The following is a 23690-nucleotide window of genomic DNA, read 5'->3' on the forward strand; positions in this document are numbered from 1 at the left end:
CACACACACACAGCTGCAGCCCCAGAGACAGAAGCGTTAGGTCTTAATAATCCCTGAGTTGTTAATCGAGGTTATTCTTAATCAAACATCTCAAATCTACCAGCTGACAGTTTGTAGTTTGTCATCCCGCTGAACCATGAAGTTCCAGTACAAAGAGGAGCATCCGTTTGAGAAGAGACGGTCCGAGGGGGAGAAGATCAGGAAGAAGTACCCGGACAGGGTCCCTGTGAGTGGCTCTCTTCAGCTAGCAGCTAGCGGCTAGCTTAGCTTAGCTTTGGCCTCAAACCAGCTAGCGATGTTTAGAATGATAAGGTTCTATCTCCATTGTGACGTTAGAATGATAAGGTTCTATCTCCATTGTGACGTTAGAATGATAAGGTTCTATCTCCATTGTGACGTTAGAATGATAAGGTTCTATCTCCATTGTGACGTTAGAATGATAAGGTTCTATCTCCATTGTGACGTTAGAATGATAAGGTTCTATCTCCATTGAGTGGCTTCCTTCAGCTAGCGGCTAGCTTAGCTTAGCTTTGGCCTCAAACCGTCAAACAAGCCCCAACAACAACCTGATCAAACACTTCTGTTTTCCTGCTTCACATTCAGCTGTTAAACAGTTAGATACTAAGGTCTATCTCAGTTTAGCCTTTAACAAGTGTAGTAAGTGTCTACGTTTGATAATCGTAGTAGTTACACGTAATGAGGTTTATTGCCTTGTCACATTTGTTTTGGGTTTTAGTGCGACGGTGGTTAGCAAAGATGGCTAAGCTAGCGAAGTAGCATTTTTAGCATGCTAGCTAGCTAGCTTTCATCAACCAACCCCCCACAACAACAACACTGGCCCGCGGGCCTAGCTACCGCTGGGCCTAGCTACCTCTGGGTCTGCCTGTATGAGTCTAGCTTTATAGATGGGATAAAAACCCAATCGTAGTCTTATTATTATAATATATTTTTACCCTTGGCATGGAAAGCTGTGACTGTCATGCTTGATGGACTAGAGACAGCCAAGCCAACGAGTGTTGACAGCTTAGCTATCCACATAGAATATAGTTAAATCATCATACACACACTAAATGTATAATGAATCACATGGTTTTTATCTAATAACATGACTGCCTGTTCACCTCCCACAATGACAGGTAGTCGTATAGCCTTGACATGACTAGCAGGATATGGAAATGCTTAACAGAAGTGTGTCCTAAAATAGGTGTTGTCAACAACAGAGGACTTGTTGACGTCGCTGTGAGTCTGCAGCAGCCCGGCTTTGTTCAAGGATCTCGTCTTGGGTCAGAATTGTCCCCTGTCATTTGAAGGCTTTTTAAGGCATTTCAGACATCCTGTTTAAGGAATATATCAAGTCAAATATTTATGTCTATTTTGTAAACCAGGAAGGAATGTTGCCTTAGGGGTTACCTAGCTAGCTAGAAATAATGAGACTTTTCTCTCATGTACAGGAAACATTTTTCCTTTGGCTGTGATCATCTTAGGTTTTAGGATTCAGCTCTAAATAAATACTGAATATTGGATGTGCAGTTGGAAGAACAGAAGAGTTGGCATATTTCTCTGTAGGATTTGGTTTCATCGTCTAGCCCTTCCCCCACTCAACAACACTGTTGTAGGACTTGCTCTCCGACTATATAGGAATCTATTTGCCTATGTTTCTAGACTGGACATAATACTGAGTATTTTGGCATTAGTTAAATGGACACCTGTTCTGCTGTTGACAATTCTGACATGTGAACTAGACATATCAATAGAATAGGGAAGTATTAAATGAGCCTAAACGAATGGCCATGAACTTCTTGCGAAAGAAACACCCACACCAAACCAAGAGATAGCACAAGAATGTAAATAAATTATCTCAGATCCCCTTTCTTTGGAACAAAGCTTGAATAGCTTCAGTGAAATGTGACCAAATGAATGGACCTGTGGAGATAAAGTGTAGGATTTAAAAGATCTATAAATCTCAAGTCATAAAATAAGTTTTACATGTTATTTAGCCTTTATTTAACCAGGGTCGGTCCCATTGAGACACAATAATCTCTTTTTCAAGGGAAGCCTGGCCAAGACAGCAGCTCAACATCACGTTTCAACAGCCAAAACAAAAGATCAGAGCAATAGGATAAAACAATGGGACTTTCATATAAAATATAAAACAGGAGCAAGAACGACATGAATAAATAAAATAAAAAATAATGGTGATGTGTTGATTGATGTCGCTGAAAGGAAACCACCGTCTTTAATTTTCTTCCTTCTCCGTTCTAGGTAATTGTGGAGAAAGCCCCCAAGGCCAGGATAGGAGATCTCGACAAGAAGAAGTACCTTGTCCCCTCTGATCTGACAGGTAACAACAACACAACACAGCAGGGCCAAATCCATGTCACTCTTTTCAGAAATCATTAGCCTCATAGCATAAAAAGTCATATTTTGGCTCTTCTCTACTCTACTCTACTCTCCTAACACTGCTGATTCACTGTGCGTTATTGCCTCTATGCCGTCAGCCTATCAGAATGCTTGTTGTTACATTCCAAAATCACTATCTAGTATCTACCTGCCCAAGTCATCTCTTTGACATAGGTATTTTTGACACTACATACAAAGATGGCTCGACTGACCACAAGTGAAGCATGACTTAGGCAATTATGCTACGAGGCTAACAAAATATAATGTAATAATGTAAACGGTCATTTTTCCAAACCTCTCAGTGGGCCAGTTCTACTTCCTCATCCGGAAACGAATCCACCTGAGAGCGGAGGACGCCCTGTTCTTCTTCGTAAACAACGTCATTCCTCCCACCTCCGCCACCATGGGCCTGCTGTACCAGGTAGGAGGAGGCTTCACTTTACACCTTCTCTCTTATTTCACTCACCATTAGAGCCATGAGCCCATTCCTACACCCTGCCAACATTTAAACAGGCCCTCAAAACCCACCTCTTCAAGCTCGCCTTCACCAGTTAACCCTCTCCCCCTCCCCTTCCCATGTGTCCCCAGCACTACCTCAATTAGACCCCTATACTTTCTTTTATTTATTTTTTGGTTCTTTTTATTATTACTACTCAATCTTTTCAGTTTGTAAAGCGTCTTTGAGTGTCTAGAAAAGTGCTATATAAGTCTAATGTATTATTATTATTATTATGATTATCCTCCCCTCATTACTCTTCTCTCTCTCCCTCTCTCTTTCTCTCCCTCTCTCTCCCTCTCTCTCGCTCTCTCCCTCCCTCCCTCTCTCTCTCTCCCCCTCTCTCTCCCTCTCTCTCTCCCTCTCTCCCTCTCCCTCCCTCTCTCTCTCCCTCCCTCTCTCTCTCTCTCTCTCTCCCTCCCTCTCTCCCTCTCCCTCCCTCTCTCTCTCCCTCTCTCTCTCCCTCTCTCTCTCCCTCCCTCTCTCTCTCCCTCTCTCCCTCCCTCTCTCCCTCTCTCTCTCTCTCTCAGGAACACCACGAAGAGGACTTCTTCCTCTACATCGCCTACAGTGATGAGAGCGTCTATGGGGACAGTCAAAGGGAAATCTGACACCATCACCACACCTAAGTGCTCCACCCCCGGTCCCCCACTGAAATACTAAATCCAGCTCAGCAGCCTAGAGTTCCCAGAGCAAAGACGTCAAATGCACTTTCACCCTCCCTCCTTTCCCCCCCCCCCCCCGTTTACCTCTTACTATTCCTACAGTCTGAATTTTATTTTACCCTCAGGTCTCTTTTGATGAGTGTTCTGGCTAAAGGGTCTTGCGGCCAGTTTTCATAGTACTCTGATCTTTTTTCTTTTTTTTTTGCGACTAAAACTGTGAGAGAATTGGTGTCATTTTGAAAGTAGAAATAGTCCAATTAGTATTAGTCTTAACGATGAAGGGAAAGATATGTAACATTCTATCAGGTTCAAATCGACACCAATTGTCAAGGAGATATAAATGCCTAGGTTTTTATTAACATAGTGCTGGTAAAATGCTTTCAAGGTTGTAGATGATGATGATCCTGACATCTGACCGAAGTAGAAGAATAGAATTCAGACTGAACAATCATCTCCCCCTCTCGTTTCTGCTTAACAGTGGTAAAAACTATTATTATTTCGATTGATTATTGCTATTATGATTATCGTTATTATCGTACTTGATTTTTTTTTTAGATCGCTTAATCCCGAAAGGTATCGTAAAGCTCAGTGCAATTTTCCTTTTTTTTTTTTAAAGGTTTTGTTTGTTTTCTTTTTTTTTGTCTTTTCTTTTTTTAAACATTTTGAACTCGGTATACCGCTGCGTTACTGGCACTCTCTCATGATCATACTTGATAAAATGTGATAAAAGAACTCTGTTCCCTGTCTTTTCTCTGCATCTTCACTTGTCACTTCACTTCTTATTGTAACCCTAGTTTTACAAACATGTCTTGGAAGAATATGTAATGTAAAATTTTTGAGTTAGTAATTCATGAAATACAAAGGTTCCATCTCACAAAACATAATGGAATGTAAAAACTTTGACGCTCAATATCTCTGAACTACCCTAAACGGAGATAGAACCTTATAATTCTAAGCTCACGATGGATAGAGTATGCAGTATGCACATTGCTTTCTTACAGGCCATTCTTACTCGCTCACACCTTTTGAGTGTTCAAACGCCCTTTGGACCGCCATATAGACGTCAGTACCGTGCCTAACATGACTCACCTTGAAGACACAACCACGCCCATCATCACAGAGCGTTTCAGCTGTGGGAAGTGTAAAAGGGAACCAAGATGGGAATGTTCCTGATGTTATTTCTTTATGTAAATGTTACTTCTCAACAACATTGTCAGAGGGGTTTAGTTTGATCATGTTTTATCTCAGTCAGAATCATAAATGATAATGAATAAATTAATTAATAAAATGCATCCTTCCCAGTCTGCTGCTGAATTGGCTCGAGAGCTTTCTGAAGAACAGTATCGACAGAATGTCAATGAATGTAGTAGGCGCCGGCCCGCTCATTGGGAGTAATTTTGGGTTTAAGTGTCTTGCCCAAGGACACTTCGACATGTGGCCAGCCAGGGGCTCGAACCGCCGAACTGCCAACCTTGCGATCATTTGACGCCGGCTCTTCCTCCTGCGCCACAGCCGCCCCGGCTGTCCAGCCTTCCTACAAATAACCACACCCTCACTTTGGGACATGACGTCAGACAGCCTGTAGTGATTAGTAGGATCAGAGTTGGTCTGTAGTCTAGTTAACCCTCAAGATCACTCTCAAGGCCCCTAGCAGTTTTAAAGGGATAGTTCAATATTTTTCACTCACACAACACAAATAAATGTTCTATATAGTCTTTACTCTATGTATTCAGTTAGGGTTAGGGTTAGTTGTTTTACTACAGCCCTGCTGCTGGCTTCTCAGCGTCTTTAAGCCTTGGAAAAGCGCTATATACATTTAATGAATTATTATTATTATTATTGTCTGACTGCAATGTTGCGCTCTATCTCATCTGTGCTGCTGTTCTGTACATATCTGCTCTAATCTGCTCAAAGCTCCGGACCTGGGGTGACAGGGCCTTTTCAGCCGCAGCCCCGTCCCTCTGGAACGCCCTCCCCAACCACATCAGACAGGCCAACACCCTGCCAACATTTAAACAGGCCCTCAAAACCCACCTCTTCAAGCTCGCCTTCACCAGTTAACCCTCTCCCCCTCAACTTCCCATGTGTCCCCAGCACTACCTCAATTAGGCCCCTATACTTTCTTCTATTTTTTTTTTTTGTCTTTTTATTATTACTACTCGATCTTTTCAGTTTGTAAAGCGTCTTTGAGTGTCTAGAAAAGCGCTATATGTCTAATGTATTATTATTATTATATAATTACTCATATCAAGGACATGGGAGTTCTCTCGCGAGACTCATCAAAATAAGCCTGGATTTTCCTTTAACGACGTTGATGGAATACCCCCCATGTGAGTTTTTTCTGTTATGCCTTGTAGCTTGCTTCCATGGTTCCCAAAAGAGCCTTGATAAAACCCTATTTGTCCTAAAATGTATTCTTTGTAAGGATACCAACTTTACTCAATAGTATCTGAGAAATATCTGGGAATATTTCCCATCCATTTAAACATTTTTCTAAAGTCTAGGCAGAGGTTTGCGAAAGAAAGGGCAGAAATGTTATTTTTATGTTATTTGTAAATTTAGGAGCCTCCCCTCCTAAATTTCGTTGTTTGGTACCTGTACTGTAGCAATGACAAATAAAGTCTATCTATCTATCTATCTATCTGAAAAGAACCTGTGTGAACCTGCAAGTGTACTACAATACGAAACAACTCCAAGTCCCAGGGTTCTCTTGGGTTTGTTGGGGAAAACAGGAAGCGATCTTTCACACCGGAAGGTGTCGCCAGCATTAATTCACAATCCGCCAATCGTTTGTTTTTTTCCACAGAAAATCACTGTTGTGATTTTTTTTATTCCCGATTAATCTTTTGGGGACAAAACTAAGAAGCGGCCTAACGGTCTAACCGGAGACGGAACAAGTCACGTTGAAAAAAACACAGAAATAATCGAAAGTGAGTAAGTGATCCGTTTCATGTTTACAACTTCGCGCTGCAGCTCTCCAGTGTTGTTTACCAGCTAGTAGGAGGAATATACAGATCGTGATGTTAGAATTATAAGGTTCTATCTCCATTTTTGGTCAAAATTGAGTCCTGATCCATTAGGTGTTTATTAATGCCTGTGTGGTGTTATTTTTTTAAATGTTGACATTTTTTAGTTAGTAATTAATCAAATACAAAGGTTCCATCTCACAAAACATAATGGAATGTAAAAACTTTGACGCTCAATATCTCTGAACTACCCTAAACAGAGATAGAACCTTATCATTCTAAGCTCACGATATGTCTGGCTATCTAGCATGCATTGCAGTTTGATTTTACTGCACTATTATTCATTAATCACCGTAATTCCTCCACTGTGGCGCACACAGCCTGGCCCCCCCCCTGCCTGTCACCATGCCCTCTCTGCTGGAGAGACCCAAGCTGTCCAACGCCATGGCCAGAGCCCTCCACAAGCACATCATGAGAGAGAGAGAGCGCAAGAGACAAGGTGAGCCCTCCACAAGCACATCATGAGAGAGAGGGAGCGCAAGAGACAAGGTCTGCATCTCACCCCCAGTGCCTTTCACATTGTCTAATCGGTATTTTGGCCAGATCGCTAATGTGCTAATCAGTCACATGATCTGAACCCTGCTAATACTGAATCCAATCTTTGGTTTATATTTTCTTCCCCAATCTCAGAGGAAGAGGAGGTCGACAAGATGATGGAGCAGAAGATGAAGGAGGAGGAGGAGAGGAAGAGGTCGAAGGAGATCGAGGAGAGGATGTCCCTGGAGGAGACCAAGGAACAGGTGATGAAGATGGGGGAGAAGCTGCAGGGGCTGCAGGAGGAGAAACACCAGCTGTTCCTCCAGCTGAAGAAGGTCCTCCACGAGGAGGAGAAGAGGCGCAGGAAGGAGCAGAGGTGATTGGCATGATGATCAACCAATGGCGTCGTCTGATGTCTACCCGCTGTATGTGTCAGGACCAGTCAATCCCAAATGAATGGGAATGATTGGCACCATATTTAGTTGACTATCCCCTGAAGAATATTGATAACTTGGCATCTCCCAATTTGCTTGTTATATACACAAGCTGTGGTACACATTTGGTTTTAGTAATGTCATAGGGGGGGCGGCTGTGGCGCAGGAGGTAGAGCCGGCGTCTAATGCAAGGTTGGCAGATCGGCGGTTCGAACCCCGGCTGGCCACATGTCGAATTGTCCTTGGGCAAGACACTGAACCTCCGAATTGCTCCCAATGAGCGGGCCGGCCGGCGCCTTGCATGGTAGCTTGCTGCCAGTGGTGTGAGAATATGAATGTGTGTGTGATTGGGTGAATGAGAGGCCGTTGTGAAGCGCTTTGGAATAAGGCTCTATAGAAGTCCATTAAGTAAATTACCATTTGGCATCTCCCAGTTTGCTTGTTCTATACAGGCTGTGGTACACGTTTGGTTGTAGTAACGTCATAGCTGTCAGGAGGGTCTGACCGGAGCTCTTGTCGTCTGTCAAAGATGGAGCCTAACATCTCTCTGCCCATCTCCTGCAGCGACATCACAACGCTGACGTCAGCCAGCTACCAGCCCATGCACTCTGGACAGCATCTGCTCAGCATCCAAGGTACAGATATAGATAGAGAGATATATATACCCCTCCATATATATATATATATACACACGTGTCGTCTGCCAGCTGAAACCCTAATGAATGGTCAGTGTCCCTGCAGAGGACGTCTTTGTGTCCACGTTACTGTTTTTACATCCATTCTTATCCTCCTCTCTCTCTCTCTCCCCCCTAACTCTCCCTCTCTCTCACGCTCTCTCTCTCCTCTCTTCCTCTCTCCCTCTCATCTCTCCCTCTTTTTCTCTCTCATCTGTCTTTATTTCTCTCTCTCTCCTCCCTTTTCCCCTTTCTCTCTTTTCTCTCTCTCTCTCTCTCTCTCTCTCTCTATCCTCCCCCTTCCCCCTCCTCCCTCTACCAGGCAGTCCAGTCGGTCACAGCAGGCAGGGAGCTCTACTAGGGGAGCGCAATAAGCAGTTGTTCTCCACCCCGGTGATCTCAGTGAGTATGACCAAATGATCAGACTGTGTCACATTTTGGAATGACTTGTTAGTTTGAAGTAAAAAAATAATGAGTAACAAACAAACACATAAGCTTTGTGATATACGGTGTCTCAGGAGGATCAAACCATAGGAGACATCCTGGTAACGTAAAGGTTGTATAATGCATAATAATAACACATGTCTGAACGACTGTTCCGTCCTCTCTCCCCCAGGGACGCCACTACCAGACCCAGCCAGGGTTTAGCGCGGTGGCGGCCGAACACGGTCAGTTCACGGGGGTTCCGGCGGTGCACGAGTCCTACGCGGTGGGGGGGGGGCAGACCCCCCAGCACCCCTCCACCTACACCCCTGGACCCTCCGTACCCGTCAGCTTCGCCAGCAGCTCACAGATCAGAGGTAGGGGGGGGGGGGGTGGGGGGGGTGTGGGTGTGTGTGTATATGTATGTCTGTCTGTCTGTGTGTGTGTGTGTGTGTGTATATATGTCTGTCTGTGTGTGTGTGTGTGTGTGTGTGTGTATATGTCTGTCTGTGTGTCTGTCTGCGTGTGTGTGTGTGTGTGTGTGTGTGTGTGTGTGTGTGTGTGTCCGTGTGTAGCTGATAGTGAGAGATAACTATCCTGCTGGTGAATAACAATAATACCAACAGGATATTAACAACACTGTCGTCTCCCAGAAGCGTCTGACCCTTGTGTCCCTCCCTCCCTCCTCCTCCTCCCTCCTCCTCCCTCCCTCCCTCCCTCCCTCCCTCCTCCTCCCTCCCTCCCTCCCTCCTCCTCCCTCCTCCCTCCTCCTCCCTCCTCCTCCTCCCTCCCTCCCTCCCTCCCTCCTCCTCCTCCTCCCTCCCTCCCTCCCTCCTCCTCCCTCCTCCCTCCTCCCTCCCTCCTCCTCCCTCCCTCCCCCCCTCCCTCCTCCTCCCTCCTCCCTCCCTCCCTCCTCCTCCCTCCTCCCTCCCTCCCTCCTCCTCCCTCCCTCCCTCCCTCCCTCCCTCCCTCCTCCTCCTCCTTCCCTCCCTCCCTCCTCCTCCTCCCTCCCTCCTCCTCCCTCCCTCCCTCCCTCCCTCCTCCTCCTCCCTCCTCCCTCCTCCCTCCCTCCTCCTCCCTCCCCCCCTCCCTCCTCCTCCCTCCTCCCTCCCTCCCTCCTCCTCCCTCCTCCCTCCCTCCCTCCTCCCTCCCTCCCTCCCTCCCTCCCTCCCTCCTCCTCCTCCCTCCCTCCCTCCCTCCCTCCTCCTCCCTCCTCCCTCCCTCCTCCTCCTCCCTCCTCCTCCCTCCCTCCTCCTCCCTCCCTCCCCCCCTCCCTCCTCCTCCCTCCTCCCTCCCTCCCTCCTCCTCCCTCCTCCCTCCCTCCTCCTCCCTCCCTCCTCCCTCCCTCCCTCCCTCCCTCCCTCCTCCTCCCTCCCTCCCTCCCTCCCTCCTCCTCCCTCCTCCCTCCCTCCTCCTCCCTCCCTCCTCCTCCCTCCCTCCCTCCCTCCCTCCCTCCTCCCTCCTCCCTCCAGGTGCGCCTGCGTTCCAGACCATGCAGTACCTCCCCCACCAGCAGCCGGGCTATGCCGTGCACACCTTCACCTCCCAGCCTGGTCAGTCTCCTCCTCCTCCTCCTCCTCCTCCCCCTCCTCCTCCTCCTCCTGCTCCCTCTCCCCCTCCTCCTCCTCCCCCTCCTCCTCCCCCTCCTCCTCCTCCTTTTGCTCCCCCTCCTCCTCCTCCTCCTCCTCCCCCTCCTCCTCCCCCTCCTCTTCCTCCTCCTCCTGCTCCCCCTCCCCCTCCTCCTCCTCCTCCTGCTCCTCCTCCCCCTCCTCCCCCTCCTCTTCCTCCTCCTCCTGCTCCCCCTCCCCCTCCTCCTCCTCCTCCTGCTCCTCCTCCCCCTCCTCCCCCTCCTCCTCCTCCCTCCTCCTCCTCCTCCTCCTGCTCCCCCTCCTCCTCCTCCTCCTCCTCCTCCTCCTGCTCCTCCTCCCCCTCCTCCCCCTCCTCTTCCCCCTCCTCCTCCTCCCTCCTCCTCCTCCTCCTCCTCCTGCTCCCCCTCCCCCTCCTCCTCCTCCTCCTCTTCCCCCTCCTCCTCCTCCTCCCCCTCCTCTTCCCCCTCCTCCTCCTCCTCCTGCTCCCCCTCCCCCTCCTCCTCCTCCTGCTCCCCCTCCTCCTCCTCCTCCTCCGAGTATCAGAATATCTGAAAGACCTTTTGCTAGCTCTCAGGTCTTCTGACGCTGGCTTTCTCTCGCTCATATAACTCCTATTTTAGAGACTCTACACTGGCTTCCTGTTAAGTTCAGAATAGATTTCAAGATCCTTCTGCTTGTTTATAAAGCTCTCACTGGCACAGCACCAGAATATGTTCAGACCTTTTGCTAGCATATCAGCCCAATAGAGCTCTCAGGTCTTCTGACGCTGGTTTTCTCTGTGTACCACATAGAAAACCACAGAGATTTGGTGAGGCTGCATTCTGCACCCAGATTGTGGAATGCAGCCAGTTTACATTAGAGATGCAACCTCAGCACATATGTTCAAGTCAAGACTAAAAACCCATCTTTTTGCCTTTAAATGACTAAATCATTGAATTATGATTACCGTATATAATGATTGGAGCACTTTGAGCTGCAAGGTTTGCAGGAAAAGTGCTATACAAATAAACGTTATTATTATTATTATTATTATTAGAAGTAGTAGTAATCGACTTTGGCTCCACACTGACCATTGTGTCTCATTGTCTCATTGGTAACCCCCCCCCCGCTGTTCCTTACAGGATTCATCCCTGGTGCTGGGATCCCCCTCCAGAAGCAGTTGGAACATGCCAACCAGCAGTCTGGCTTCACTGACGCGGTGAGTCCACTGGTCAGACTGGGGGGGGTGAATTGGGGGATAAGCTTCATACTAGCTTATCCTGATGTGATTTAGAAAACATGTAAGGATACTGGGTGGTAGAACACTCATATCTAGGAAAAGTCATGAAAGGAGGGTCCTGAAATGAGTGTGTGTGTGTGTGTGTGTGTGTGTGTGTGTGTTCCAGGGAGCTCTGAGACCCATGCACCCCCAGGCCCTCCACGCGCCCGCCGCTGGCCTCCTGCCCACCCCCTCCATGACTGTCCAGATCCCCACCGCCAAGGTGTGTGCCCCCCCCCCGGTCCCTGCCCTACTTTACAACAATGGCTACGTAACACGTAACACTAAGTCTAATTCTGGGTTTAAGAACCATGAAATTGAAGAGAAGGAACCCTGGCCAGGACCAGAGCTGCCGTGCCGTGTAGATATAGAGAGAAATGATCCTGATCCGTTCCCAATCTTTTTACAGAATTAAGACAGTCAGCCTCTGCTGGGGGTCGTGTCTCCATATGTTTTTATGCTTTTAGGCTCTTTTATTTTTTGGGGGGGGGGTTCATGAGAAGTGTGTGTGTGTGTGTGTGTGTGTGTGTGTGTGTGTATATATATATACTGTATATATGTCTATATATGTCTATCTTTGTGTCCATTACTGCGATTGTCCTGGCAAATGAGCAAACATTGTAGGGGGAGGTTGAGAGGAGGCTCGTTTAACACCGCCCAGTGAGAGAGCTACCCTCGGGTCTGCTTGTAGAATTTGACTTGATGTATGAGACCCTCTCGTTCGGTTGGGGATCGTCTGTGTTTGTGAAAATCGCAGTGTCCGTCTGGCTTAAAACACTAGAACAGCTGTGCCTTTTTTACCTACTAAAAGAGCTCTTTACAATGGGAAGCTGCTATTTACACACAACGACCACTAGTTGGCTGCTTGTAAATTAGCCTGCCTCCTCCTACACAGAAAAACTGCTAAATAGCTTCATACTAGCTTATCCTGATCTCCAAATGTAAGGACACTGGGTGGTAGAACACACATATCTAGAAAAGTCATGAAAGGAGGGTCCTGAAATTTGATCGAGTGCAAAGATATAAAACACTTTTTACTCACAGGGTCAAATGACCTTCACCCATGGCTGTTCTAGTGTTAACATTGCTCCTCTCTGTCTCTCAGGCTCCCTTCCAGACGTCCCCCCAGCCGGCTCCCAGACACGCCTTCCTGCCCCACACCCAGAGTGGACAGCGGTTCTACCACCACGGAAAATAACCACCGAAGAAGAAGAAGAAGAAGATCAGCAGCTAGCAGCTAGCTATTTCACTTTCATTTACTCCAATCCAGGACTGTAGGAAGGATTGTATGGAACAGTTGGGCAGCTTTCAACAAGTTTGGATAGTGATTGTAAGAAAACAAAAGAAGATAAAATAATAATAAAAAAGAAGAGAAGCCCTTCAACCTATGGGCTTGCATATGTAGTAATATGTCTTGTAAGATGAAATCTTCTGTTTATTCTGTGTTTTTTAGTTATTTTTTTTACTAGTTTGAGTTATGCCGCCGGGGATCAGACTGACTACACAATATTTTTGCTCTTTCACGATGGTCACCATGTCAGATTATTAGGCAACCGGTCACCATGGCAACCATGGTGGGAGGAGGAGGGGCAAGAAGTTGTCAATCATGTGCTACAGAAGTGCTCTGTGTGATGCTGGCGAGGTCTGGTGTTTTCCGGAAAGAAAAAGAAAAGAAAGAAAGAAAAAAAAAGACATTTTTCTTTTTTTGGACTCTTTGTACTCTCTTGACAAAATGTCAAAAAGGCGGCAGGGGGAGAGGCATGGTTGATGGAATACCCCCCAGATTGTCTTGATGATGTCACACTACAAGGGGTTAAAGACGCCTCTTCCTGACGTTCATGTTCGGGGGGGCCGACACTGGAAATCTACGGTTGTCCACGACGACCGATCGTGTCAAAATCTGTCTGGATCTGTGTCGTCTGATCCTGGTCGTTAGTCGATCTGGTAGAAAACCATTTCCCTCTTTTAATGACTGGATGATGTTTGTTTGTTTGTTTGTTTTTCTTAGGTATGTGTTTGGGTGTATCAGCTCTGAAACCTTATGTTGTCCAAATAAAAAAAAGCACACATCATGTCTAACTGTCATCTTTAAAGGGGGCAGTCTGGGATTGCTACATCCATGTCTGGACTTTTAAATGAATACATTCTATATAGCCTTTATATAGAAAGACGTCATCTGGACGTCCTAGAAAGAGTTCATACTTACAGGCTGGAGCAGTCACTGCATACAATACAATGCAAGGGATATGGAACCAGATACTAATATTTACACTACTTTGATATAGTTTTAAGTTCATCTGCTCATATACTTAATACATCATTTGGGGACTCGGTACATAAATCTCTTTTTTTATTTCTAAATGGTCAAACAGATATGTCTGAAAGTACCCTCACATACAGTACACATACAATGGCATTCTGTACTTTGTCTGATATTCAATAACTCAAATCCAAATTGCTGGAGAATAGAGACAAAATGTCAATGTAGGATGTTATGGAGGACACTGCATGTGTCAGTACTGAAGCCTTTGTTTTTTAAAACAAGACAGCTATCACACTAATCACTAGTAAACAAGACAGTTATCCACTATCAGTAGTCCAAGCTTAACTAGATAATCTTTACTTACTCAGAATGGAGAGAGGTGAGTTCACTGCTAAGTCCACAAATGTAACCATGACAACATTTAAATAAAAAGGACACACCCCCTCTAACAATTTGTGTCATCTTTAATCTTGCGGGAGACATTCTGCAACAGTTTGGACTTATTTGCGAACACAATAAAACAAATATCAAACGCCATGTTTTTTCCTCGTTAACAGATTTTTTTTTTTTTTACAAAGTAATATTATGTCCGCTATTTTTTACTACCTTCTCTCAGGAATTTAGGATAATAAAAATTATACAATAGTTAGTTCCGACCAAGTCATTTGATTGGACGAGAGACATTCCATGAGTGCTGATATACAGTATAACAGCCCTGGGACTTTTAACTCTATGTATCACTCCGAAATGACCGTTAATACAAAGTAGCTAGCCTGCAGATGCTTGTGTTCAGGTTACTAGGCAACAACAGTCCAGTTGCGGAACTATTTTTTGTTGACGGAGCCAAAAGAAATGATTAAATAAACAAACAAATCATAATCTGTTGTCACTTATTACTGTTTACTAATAAATTGCGCTGTAGAACTGTTGTATAAAAGCAATATCACACCCTGCGGCCTCGTACCTACGACCGAATCACAGCACTCCCTCTCGTGTGATATTGCTTAAATAAGGGTAAAGATTGAACAAAAGACTTTGTCCAAACCAGTGGTGGACTCAGGCTGTTTGAAGTGCAGGGGGGTCGAAAAGAAAAAAAGGGCACCTACTGCACAACATGGGACCCCATCAGTGCACATGGTCAAGTTTAGACCATTGGAAGGGCAGCCAATAGGGCACATCCTCTAATTTTGCCACTCAAAAGGGCACTTTAGTGCAAAGTTTTTCAACTGTGGGGGCACATGGTCATGTTTAGACCATTGGAGGGGCACCAATAGGGCACATCCTCTAATTTTCGCCACTCCAAAGGGCACTTAAGATAGACGTTTTTCAACCGTGGGGACACCAGGAGGGGCGGTCGCCCCCCCTGCCCCCCCACTGAGTCCGCCAGTGGTCCCAACCCCTTCTCAGAATGAACCGACTCTTGTTGTCTCAGAATGAACCGACTCTTGTTGTTGTGTGTTCCTGACGTGTGTTTAATAGACAGGCTCGGGTGACATTTGTTACACAACATAACTGAACAAGACTGGGGTGGCTTGTTTAGAAGGGCGGATCGCTCAAAAAGGTCGCAAAATAGCAATGTGATGTAAAGCCGACACATCTCTTTATATAACGTCAGAATAGAATAGTGTCTGCTCTATACGCTACATGTCTATCTAACATTGTGAAGCGCAGTGCTCCCACTAAACAAGCACCATAACAGGACAGAACATCATTCATCTTAAACCTAGAGTTGAAGCCCTTGATAAATCAGGGGAGAATTGACATATAAATAGACAATTGTGACATTTCCACCGTAGCTCCCCTGACTGTAGGTCATTACTTCATGTACCTACGAACTCATAGGCAGCCATTCGTTGTGTGAGAACATTTATCTCCATTCTACCCATCTCTCTCCTTTATTATGTCTGTACTGGTATTGACGTGTGTGTGTGTGTGTGTGTGTGTGTGTGTGTGTGTGTGTGTGTGTGTGTGTGTGTGTGTGTATGTGTGTGTGTATAAAGAGTGTTTTACGGTTTTGCTATTTTCCAATTATTTATCAAATGTTTAATTATTTATATATTACATTTATTTCCTAATTCAAACAAGGGCCAGAGAGTACAGAGAGAGAGAGAGAGAGAGGGAGAGAGAGATTTACGAAAAACAAAAGTAAGAAAAAGAGGGAGAGTAGCATTGACGAGGCCTTATTCCCTCCTTCTTCTCCAGGTCCAGTGCATCTTGTTAACCCCTGAAAGAAAAGAATTGGGGAGGAGATGGAGAGGACAGGGAAAGGATAGGTTGCAAAAAAGAAAGAGAGGGAGGATAGAAGAGACAGAATAAGAAGTGAAGAGAGAAGGATAGGAAGGGAGGAATGGAAACAAGTGGACAGTAGAATTTAGAGAGTGTATCAATACAATATAACTCACGTTTATATAAGGTACAGTACATTCTTATGCATACTACCCCAAAAAAATCACTTTCACACAGTCTGTTTAGGACTGCACTTATACAGCGCCTTTATCCAAAGCACTTTACAACGGCCTCTCATTCACACATTCACAGACACATTCACATTCACACACCAATGGCGGCCAAGCTACCATGCAAGGCGCCGGCCCGCTCACTGGGAGCAATTTGGGGTTTGGTGTCTTGCCCAAGGACACTTCGACATGTGGCCAGCCGAGGCTCGAACCGCCGATCTGCCAACCTTGCGATCATTAGACGCCGACTCTACCTCCTGCGCCACAGCCGGCCCTACACCCTGCCTGTTTAGATACATACACCTGTCTGTTTAGCAACCAATAAGCAGTGCAATAAACGATAGGTACACAGACCTGTCATACCATGGGAAAACTATTTGCATAGAGATAACTCCTACAAACAATATACGTACATACACACACACGTGCTCATTGACAACACACATATTATTGCACGAGGGGTAGGCAAATCCATTACCAAAATAGTGCTCAAATAGTGCTCAAAGTGTCCTTCCATAGACTCCATAACACTACATAAAAATAAACATTCTCAGTGCATATTATATACAGTCACCGGCCACTTTATTAGGTACACCTTGCTAGTACCGGGTTGGACCCCCTCTTTTGCCTTCAGAACTGCCTTAATTCTTTGTGGTCCAGATTCAACAAGGTGCTGGAAACATTCCTCAGAGATTTTGACATCCATATTGACATTATAACATTACGCAGTTGCTGAAGATTTGTGCCAAGAAAATATCTCCCACACCATTACACCATTACACCATTACACCACCACCACCATTTTCGCCTAGAGATCTGCCGCTCACTGGATATTTTCTCTTTTTCTGACCATTCTCTGTTACCCCTAGAGATGGTTGTGCGGGTACAGTAGATCAACACTTTCTGAAATACTCAAAACAGCCCGTCTGGCACCAACAACCATGCCACGTTCAAAATCCCTTAAATCATCTTTCTTTCACATTCTGATGCTTCTTGGTTTGAACTTCAGCAGATCGTCTTGACCATGTCTACGTGCCTAAGTGCATTGAGTTGCTGCCACGTGATTGGCTGATTAGATATTTGTGTTAACGAACAGTTGAAAAGGTGTACCTAATGAAGTGGCCAGTGAGTGTACATAATACAGTACAAAAACATTCCACTGTGTTTTACCCCAGTGGTTTTCCAAAAGAAAGACCTAAATGTAGTCAGGGTGACAGACTGGTTAAACAGTCATCCACCACCAAGAATTAAAAAATACAAATAAAATAAAATATATACATAAATATATAAATATAAATAAATAAATAAATAATATAATAATAATAATAATACATACTTATAATTTTTTAAATTATACATATATAAATATACATAAATAATAATAATAGTAAGTAAGTAAAGTAAGTAATTATAAAAAAAATATTATAAATAAATATATTTTAAATAAATAAATAAATAAAGGATACTTTGAGCTTTCCTCAGCATTAATGGCACCTTCTATGATGAAATCATCACCGTAGTGTAAAACCTGGGGCCTAAACGCCCTGCTGCTAAGGTTAGGAGTTGCCTCCCCCTGGGTCCATCCACACACAGCACAACTGTCCTGTAGCATGACTGACACACACACACACACACACACACACACACACACACACACACACACACACACACCCTCCCGTCACTCATGGCAGGCTTGTATCGGGTGGGGGGTTGTGGTGGGTTACAGGTCAGGTGTGTGTTTACCTGTAGTGTCTTATTTAGCCATGGCTTTGATGGCCACTGCACATTCCTCATTCATCGCAGACAGAACAGTGATCTGGAACACAAGGAGAGGTTGGTTTACACGTGGAGGATGACGAATGGTTGATTACACCTTAACTGCTCCTCTTGAGACATCAGCTACCCCCCCAGTACTGTGTCTTCTGAGACACCTGCTCCCCCTATACTGTGTCTCCTAAGAGTTCTACTTCCCGCCCGTTGTACTGTTTCTCCTGTGTCAAAAAATGTTCTTCTATCACGACGACTGCCAATGGCCCCTGGCCTGAGCTAGATTACTCTTCCTGCTACGACTGGTGGATTGATGATTCACTTGCTTAGTCAAATGTATCGATTGTAAGTCGCTTTGGAATAAGGCGTCTGCTAAATGCCCAAAATGTAAAATGTTAATGTTGATTTACAAGTGGAGGATGATGAATGGCTAATTTACAAGTGACAGCATAATGTGATATACGTAGGCGTAACTGTCAAGTAGATTGGGTCCCAGTATATTGGCTACAGTGCTATGCCATCTTATACAACAGTTAGTTCTGACCAAGTAATTTGATTGGACAAGAGGCATTCCATGAGTGCTGATATACAGTATAACAGCACTGGGACTTTTAACTATATGTATCACTCCGAAATGACTGTTAATACAATACATCTGCTAGCCTGCAGATATTTGTGTTCAGGTTACTAGCAAACAGTCCTGTTGCGGAACTATTTTTTGTTGACCGAGCCTACGGCCTCGTACCTACGACCGAATCACAGCCGAGCTGATATTCAGTATAACACACTCCCTCTCGTGTGATAGTGCTTAATTAAAACACACTGGGTGTACTTGGATTAAATAGAGACACAGGAGAGTGACAGAAGAGGTGTAGAAGTCAGACCGCCACTGACCAGGATCTCCTCTCCGGCCTCGTACTTCGCCTCGATCTCCTTGCCCATGTCTCCTTCTGGCATCTTCAGGTCCTCCCTCACCTCCCCGCTGTCCTGGAGCAGGGACAGATAGCCATCTGTGATCCCGATCAACTGCAGCAGGAGAGATAAGACAGGAGTGAGGACAGACAATCAGCTACAGGAGGAGAGATAAGACAGGAGTGAGGACAGACGATCAGCTACAGCAGGAGAGATAAGACAGGCGTGAGGACAGACAGAGAGAGTGGAGGAGGAGAGATAAGACAGGAGTGAGGACAGACAGAGAGAGTGGAGGAGGAGGAGGAGGAGGAGTGAGGACAGACAGAGAGAGGAGGAGGAGGAGGAGGAGGAGGACAGACAGAGAGAGTGGAGGAGGAGGAGGAGGAGGAGGAGGAGGAGGAGGAAGACAGGAGTCAGGACAGACGATCAGCTACAGGAGGAGAGATAAGACAGGAGTGAGGACAGACAGAGAGAGTTTTTTTTTGTTTTTTTTGATGATAGATAATGTTAACTGTTTATAGATATGCCTTGTTTGCTGCCCCCCATTGAGTGACCCCTGGCAGTTCGTGACCAGGTTTCACTTCCATCTGAACGGTAGGGACAGTAGTATTATCTCCATGGTAGCAGTCATGGTAGCAACATATTTTAGGACACTACTATTTACAATAGATTTTATACGATAACAATGATGGTTCTTTGTCATTAGAACTGCAGAGAGAATCATTTTAAGTGTACCAGAACATACCAACACTAGCCTGATAGCAGGCCAGCAAGTGTTACATTCTGCAAGTTAATGTAGCAGACAGAAAAAGTTCAGGGCTGGTGTGATCAGCGAAGAACAGAGTATAGTCTGCAAGAGAGAGTGTTTTTGATGATGACTGATTCCTACTTCTCAGTCTACTCTGCCTCACGCACGAGATACATGCTACTCTGCCTCATGCACGAGATACACGCAAGATCATTGGTGGAAGTGAGTTTTCACCATCTCACTGACAGTTCGATCCAATTCTCGCAGGGCAAGTCAACAAGAGCCAGATAATGACATAATGACATAATGAGTATATTATATACAGTATATTATATATATATACAGTGCTCTAAGTAAGTAATTGGGACAGTGAAGCATTGTTTTCTTTTTTGGGGTTCCACACTCCACATGTTTGGATTTGAAATCAGAAGCCGCACACTCAAGTCCCAGACGCAACACAATGTGGTTTAATAGGAATATATCTGAAGTGCTTGTCGACCAAATACTAAACATGGACATGATATCAATCTGTTCCATTACATTTGGTGTTTTGAAATAAAGGGGATTCTGTATGATCGGGCAGGTGTTTCACATGCAAAGCAACGGTCAGCCCCCAAACATCTGCCCTGTTCACTCCCCTCCTCCACCTCAGTCACGCTACCCGGTCACGACTTTACGCCATCGTGGCTCCCCGCTGGTGGAACGAGCTCCCCACTGCTGTCAGAACTGCAGTCACTCCCTATCTTCCGCCGTAGACTGAAGACGTCCATCTCTTCAGGCTACACCTTAACTGTCCCTCCTGAAACCTCTACGTCCCCCTCTACCCCCCTGTACAGTTTCTCTACTGGAAATAATCATAATCATAATAATAATAATAATTTTAAAATCTGCTGGCATTTTTTACTGCCAATGACCTCTGGCCTGAGCTTAGATTACTTTTTGGTCACGTCTCTTCACTACCCTGGCTCCCCGCTGGTGGAACGAGCTTCCCACGGCTGTCAGAACTGCAGAGTCACTACTCATCTTCCGTCGGAGACTGAAGACCCACCTCTTCAGGCTACACCTTAACTGCTCCTCTTGAGACATGACTACCCCCCAGCCCTGTGTCTCATAAGACACCTGCTTCTCCCCTATACTGTGCCTCCTAAGACTTCTACTGCCCCCCTTGTACTGTCTCTCCAGTGTCTATAAAAAAATAATCTATCACGACGACTGCCAATGGCCCCTGGCCAAAGCTAGATTACTCTTCCTGCTACGACTGGTGGATTGATGATTCACTTGCTTAGTCAAATGTATCGGTTGTAAGTCGCTTTGGAATAAGGCGTCTGCTAAATGCCAAAAATGGAATGTAAATGAAAAGGTGACAGCCCTGCAGCCTTCGTTCCAATCCTTTTTTTTTACTAAAAAAGCAATGATCCTCTCCCACTTTATTCATTTTCATCATCCCTCCCTCTTTAGCCTCTCCCCTTACCTGGTAGTCCAGTCTCTTGATGTTGGGGACGTCCATATTGTGGGTGGAGGGACAGATATCCTCATACTTCTTTCCAGAGAAGATATCAATACCCACCATGTGGACCTGAATATAAACAAAACAATACATACACAGAGAATACGTCAACACAACAATACATACACAGAGAATACATAAACACAACAATACATACACCCCTCAGGGAACAGACAGACAGACAGACAGACAGACAGACAGACAGACAGACAGACAGACAGACAGAAAGACAGACAGACAGACAGGCAAACAGACAGACAGACAGACAGACAGACAGACAGACAGGCAGGCAGACAGACCGACAGAAAGACAGACAGACCGACAGACAGACAAACAGGCAGACAGACAGAAAGACAGACAGACCGACCGACCGACCGACAGACAGACAGACAATATGGTAGAATATTACATGAACAGTGGCAGTGTATAGCATTGATTGAGATCAATATTTTAAGTTTATAAAAAAAAGTTGCAAAAAACCCCAAAAGAACATGACCATCTCCTTATGGTCCCCTTCATCTTTTAACTTGGTCTGAATGTCCTAATTGTACACGTGTCTTTTTATAGCACAACAGCATTATCATCACACACATGACCTATTTGTATGTCTTACCACCTGTGAAGCATAAGAGATAGGATGATAAGAATCTCTCTTATCATCCCAATCGGTATTTCTTTCTGAGTGGGGCAGTCCCACATCATATGTTTCATTTTATTGGACAGACACAGTGAAGACAGACAGGAAAGTAAGGAGAAGAAGGGAGAGAGAGGACATGTCAGCAGGGCATGGGGGGCCGGATTCTAACCCATGCCGACATGGGCATATGTGTGCACTGTAGACCACGGTGCTAAACCACTGGACCACCCCAGGCCATGGTGCTAGACCACTGGACCACCCCAGGCCATGGTTCTAGACCACCGGACCACCCCAGGCCGTGGTGCTAGACCACTGGAGCACCCCAGGCCACGGTGCTAGACCACTGGACCACCCCAGGCCACGGTGCTAGACCACTGGACCACCCCAGGCCGTGGTGCTAGACCACTGGACCACCCCAGGCCATGGTGCTAGACCACTGGAGCACCCCAGGCCATGGTGCTAGACCACTGGACCACCCCAGGCCATGGTGCTAGACCACTGGACCACCCCAGGCCGTGGTGCTAGACCACTGGACCACCCCAGGCCATGGTGCTAGACCACTGGACCACCCCAGGCCATGGTGCTAGACCACTGGACTACCCCAGGCTACACCCAATCTTCTCCCTTTGGATCCTAAAGCACTGACCACTGTGAAGTATAAGAGATGGGGGATGATAAGAATCTCTTCTCTATCATCCCATCTTCTCCGTTCGGATCCTAAAGCACTGACCACCGACTGACCTTAGCGTGGCCGTGTGACAGACAGACAGACAGACAGACAGACTGACCACTGACTGACCTTAGCGTGTCCGTGCTTGCCGGTCTTGGAGGTGGACATCTCCACGATCTTGCAGGGCCGGCCCTTCAGCACCACGAAGCCGTTCTTGCGCAGCGCGGAGCACTGCTGGGGGAAGGTGGAGGACGCCCCGGCGTCGCCCGTCTGGAAGTCGCATTCTGCGTCTGCCATGCCTGCTGCGAGACCGGGTCACAGGTCGTGACGTTAGAATTATAAGGTTCTATCTCCATTGTGACGTTAGAATTATACGGTTCTATCTCCATTGTGACGTTAGAATTATAAGGTTCTATCTCAATTTTTGGTCAAAATGTAGGTTTTTTTACATAACCTGATCCATTAGGTGTTTATTAATGCCTGTGTGGTGTTATTTTTTTAAATGTTGACATTTTTTTGTTAGTAATTCATAAAATACAAAGGTTCCATCTCACATAACATAATGGAATGTAAAAACGTTGACGCTCAATATCTCTGAACTGCCCTAAACGGAGATGGAACCTTATCATTCTAAGCTCACGAGGTGGTATGTGGAGGTTAACGAGGGCTAACGACTGGTAATGACACTGATGTAGGTATCGGGCCCTGCCAGGGAGGTGGGGGGTCGGGAGGTCAGCATAGGGGGGCGGCGATGAGAACAGAACTCTTTCCAACTTCCACTATGATAGATCCTTGCTTAGTAATATCTGTTTTGTCTTTTGAAGACAGCTGTTTCTGAATCTACAGTAGGTACAGTACAGTATGGCTAAAGGAATGGAGTATAAGATGTCACTCATTCTAGTCCCATACATGTCTTCGTCTTGCAATAAGTGGGACATTTAAAAAAAAAAAAAAAAAAGGGTATATTTTAAGGAGAATTCTTGGCCAGAATAGTGAAGTTGGCAAATCTCTTTATTGGTATTTCTATGGATAAAAACCAACATGATTAACATGAAGAGTTGCAACAATATGAATTCCTCATTCATTCCGTGCAGAATGAGCCGGTTCCGCGGTACAAGGGGAGAGGAGAAAAGAGCGCACCAAGCTAAATTAAGCAACAGAAATATGGCACCTGTTAACTGAGCCGCCGCCAGACACAGGCTACAATTCACTAAGTAAAAGGCATCACGTACATGTTGTATGTATTTCTATGCCAAAATACAAAACACAAAATGGAAGTAGTTTTTAA

General features: G+C 45.6%; 3 protein-coding genes across 4 annotated transcripts; 2 read left to right on the plus strand and 1 right to left on the minus strand.

The window, feature by feature from the left end:
* gabarapb (GABA(A) receptor-associated protein b) lies at positions 1-4283 on the plus strand. Its single transcript, XM_080543801.1, has 4 exons — positions 1-226; positions 2263-2341; positions 2703-2821; positions 3427-4283. Exons 1-4 carry the CDS (start codon positions 137-139, stop codon positions 3505-3507), a joined length of 369 nt encoding a protein of 122 aa, XP_080399927.1. The 5' UTR covers positions 1-136; the 3' UTR covers positions 3508-4283.
* A 2079-nt stretch (positions 4284-6362) lies between these two features.
* LOC308169160 (G protein pathway suppressor 2-like) lies at positions 6363-13468 on the plus strand. Of its 2 annotated transcripts, none has more exons than XM_080543811.1 (10): positions 6363-6491; positions 6908-7026; positions 7218-7440; positions 8063-8133; positions 8495-8574; positions 8789-8972; positions 10068-10148; positions 11306-11382; positions 11570-11665; positions 12548-13468. In XM_080543811.1, the coding sequence occupies exons 2-10, from the start codon at positions 6933-6935 to the stop codon at positions 12638-12640; spliced, it is 999 nt and encodes a 332-aa protein (XP_080399937.1). In that variant the 5' UTR covers positions 6363-6491; positions 6908-6932; the 3' UTR covers positions 12641-13468. The 2 variants fall into 2 exon arrangements, with proteins under 2 accessions (XP_080399937.1, XP_080399936.1); XM_080543810.1 differs by having other exon boundaries at positions 6366-6495.
* Positions 13469-17914: 4446 nt separating this feature from the next.
* LOC308169162 (eukaryotic translation initiation factor 5A-1) lies at positions 17915-22702 on the minus strand (the record flags this gene model as incomplete). The annotated part of the gene is made up of 4 exons (XM_080543813.1): positions 22532-22702; positions 21060-21164; positions 18823-18954; positions 17915-17977 (listed from the first exon to the last, which is right to left on the minus strand). The coding sequence occupies exons 1-4, from the start codon at positions 22697-22699 to the stop codon at positions 17915-17917; spliced, it is 468 nt and encodes a 155-aa protein (XP_080399939.1). The 5' UTR covers positions 22700-22702.
* Between the last annotated feature and the right edge of the window lie 988 nt (positions 22703-23690).

The sequence above is a fragment of the Nansenia antarctica genome (assembly GCF_963989245.1).
Source record: "Nansenia antarctica genome assembly, chromosome: 13".
NCBI lineage: Eukaryota > Metazoa > Chordata > Actinopteri > Argentiniformes > Microstomatidae > Nansenia > Nansenia antarctica.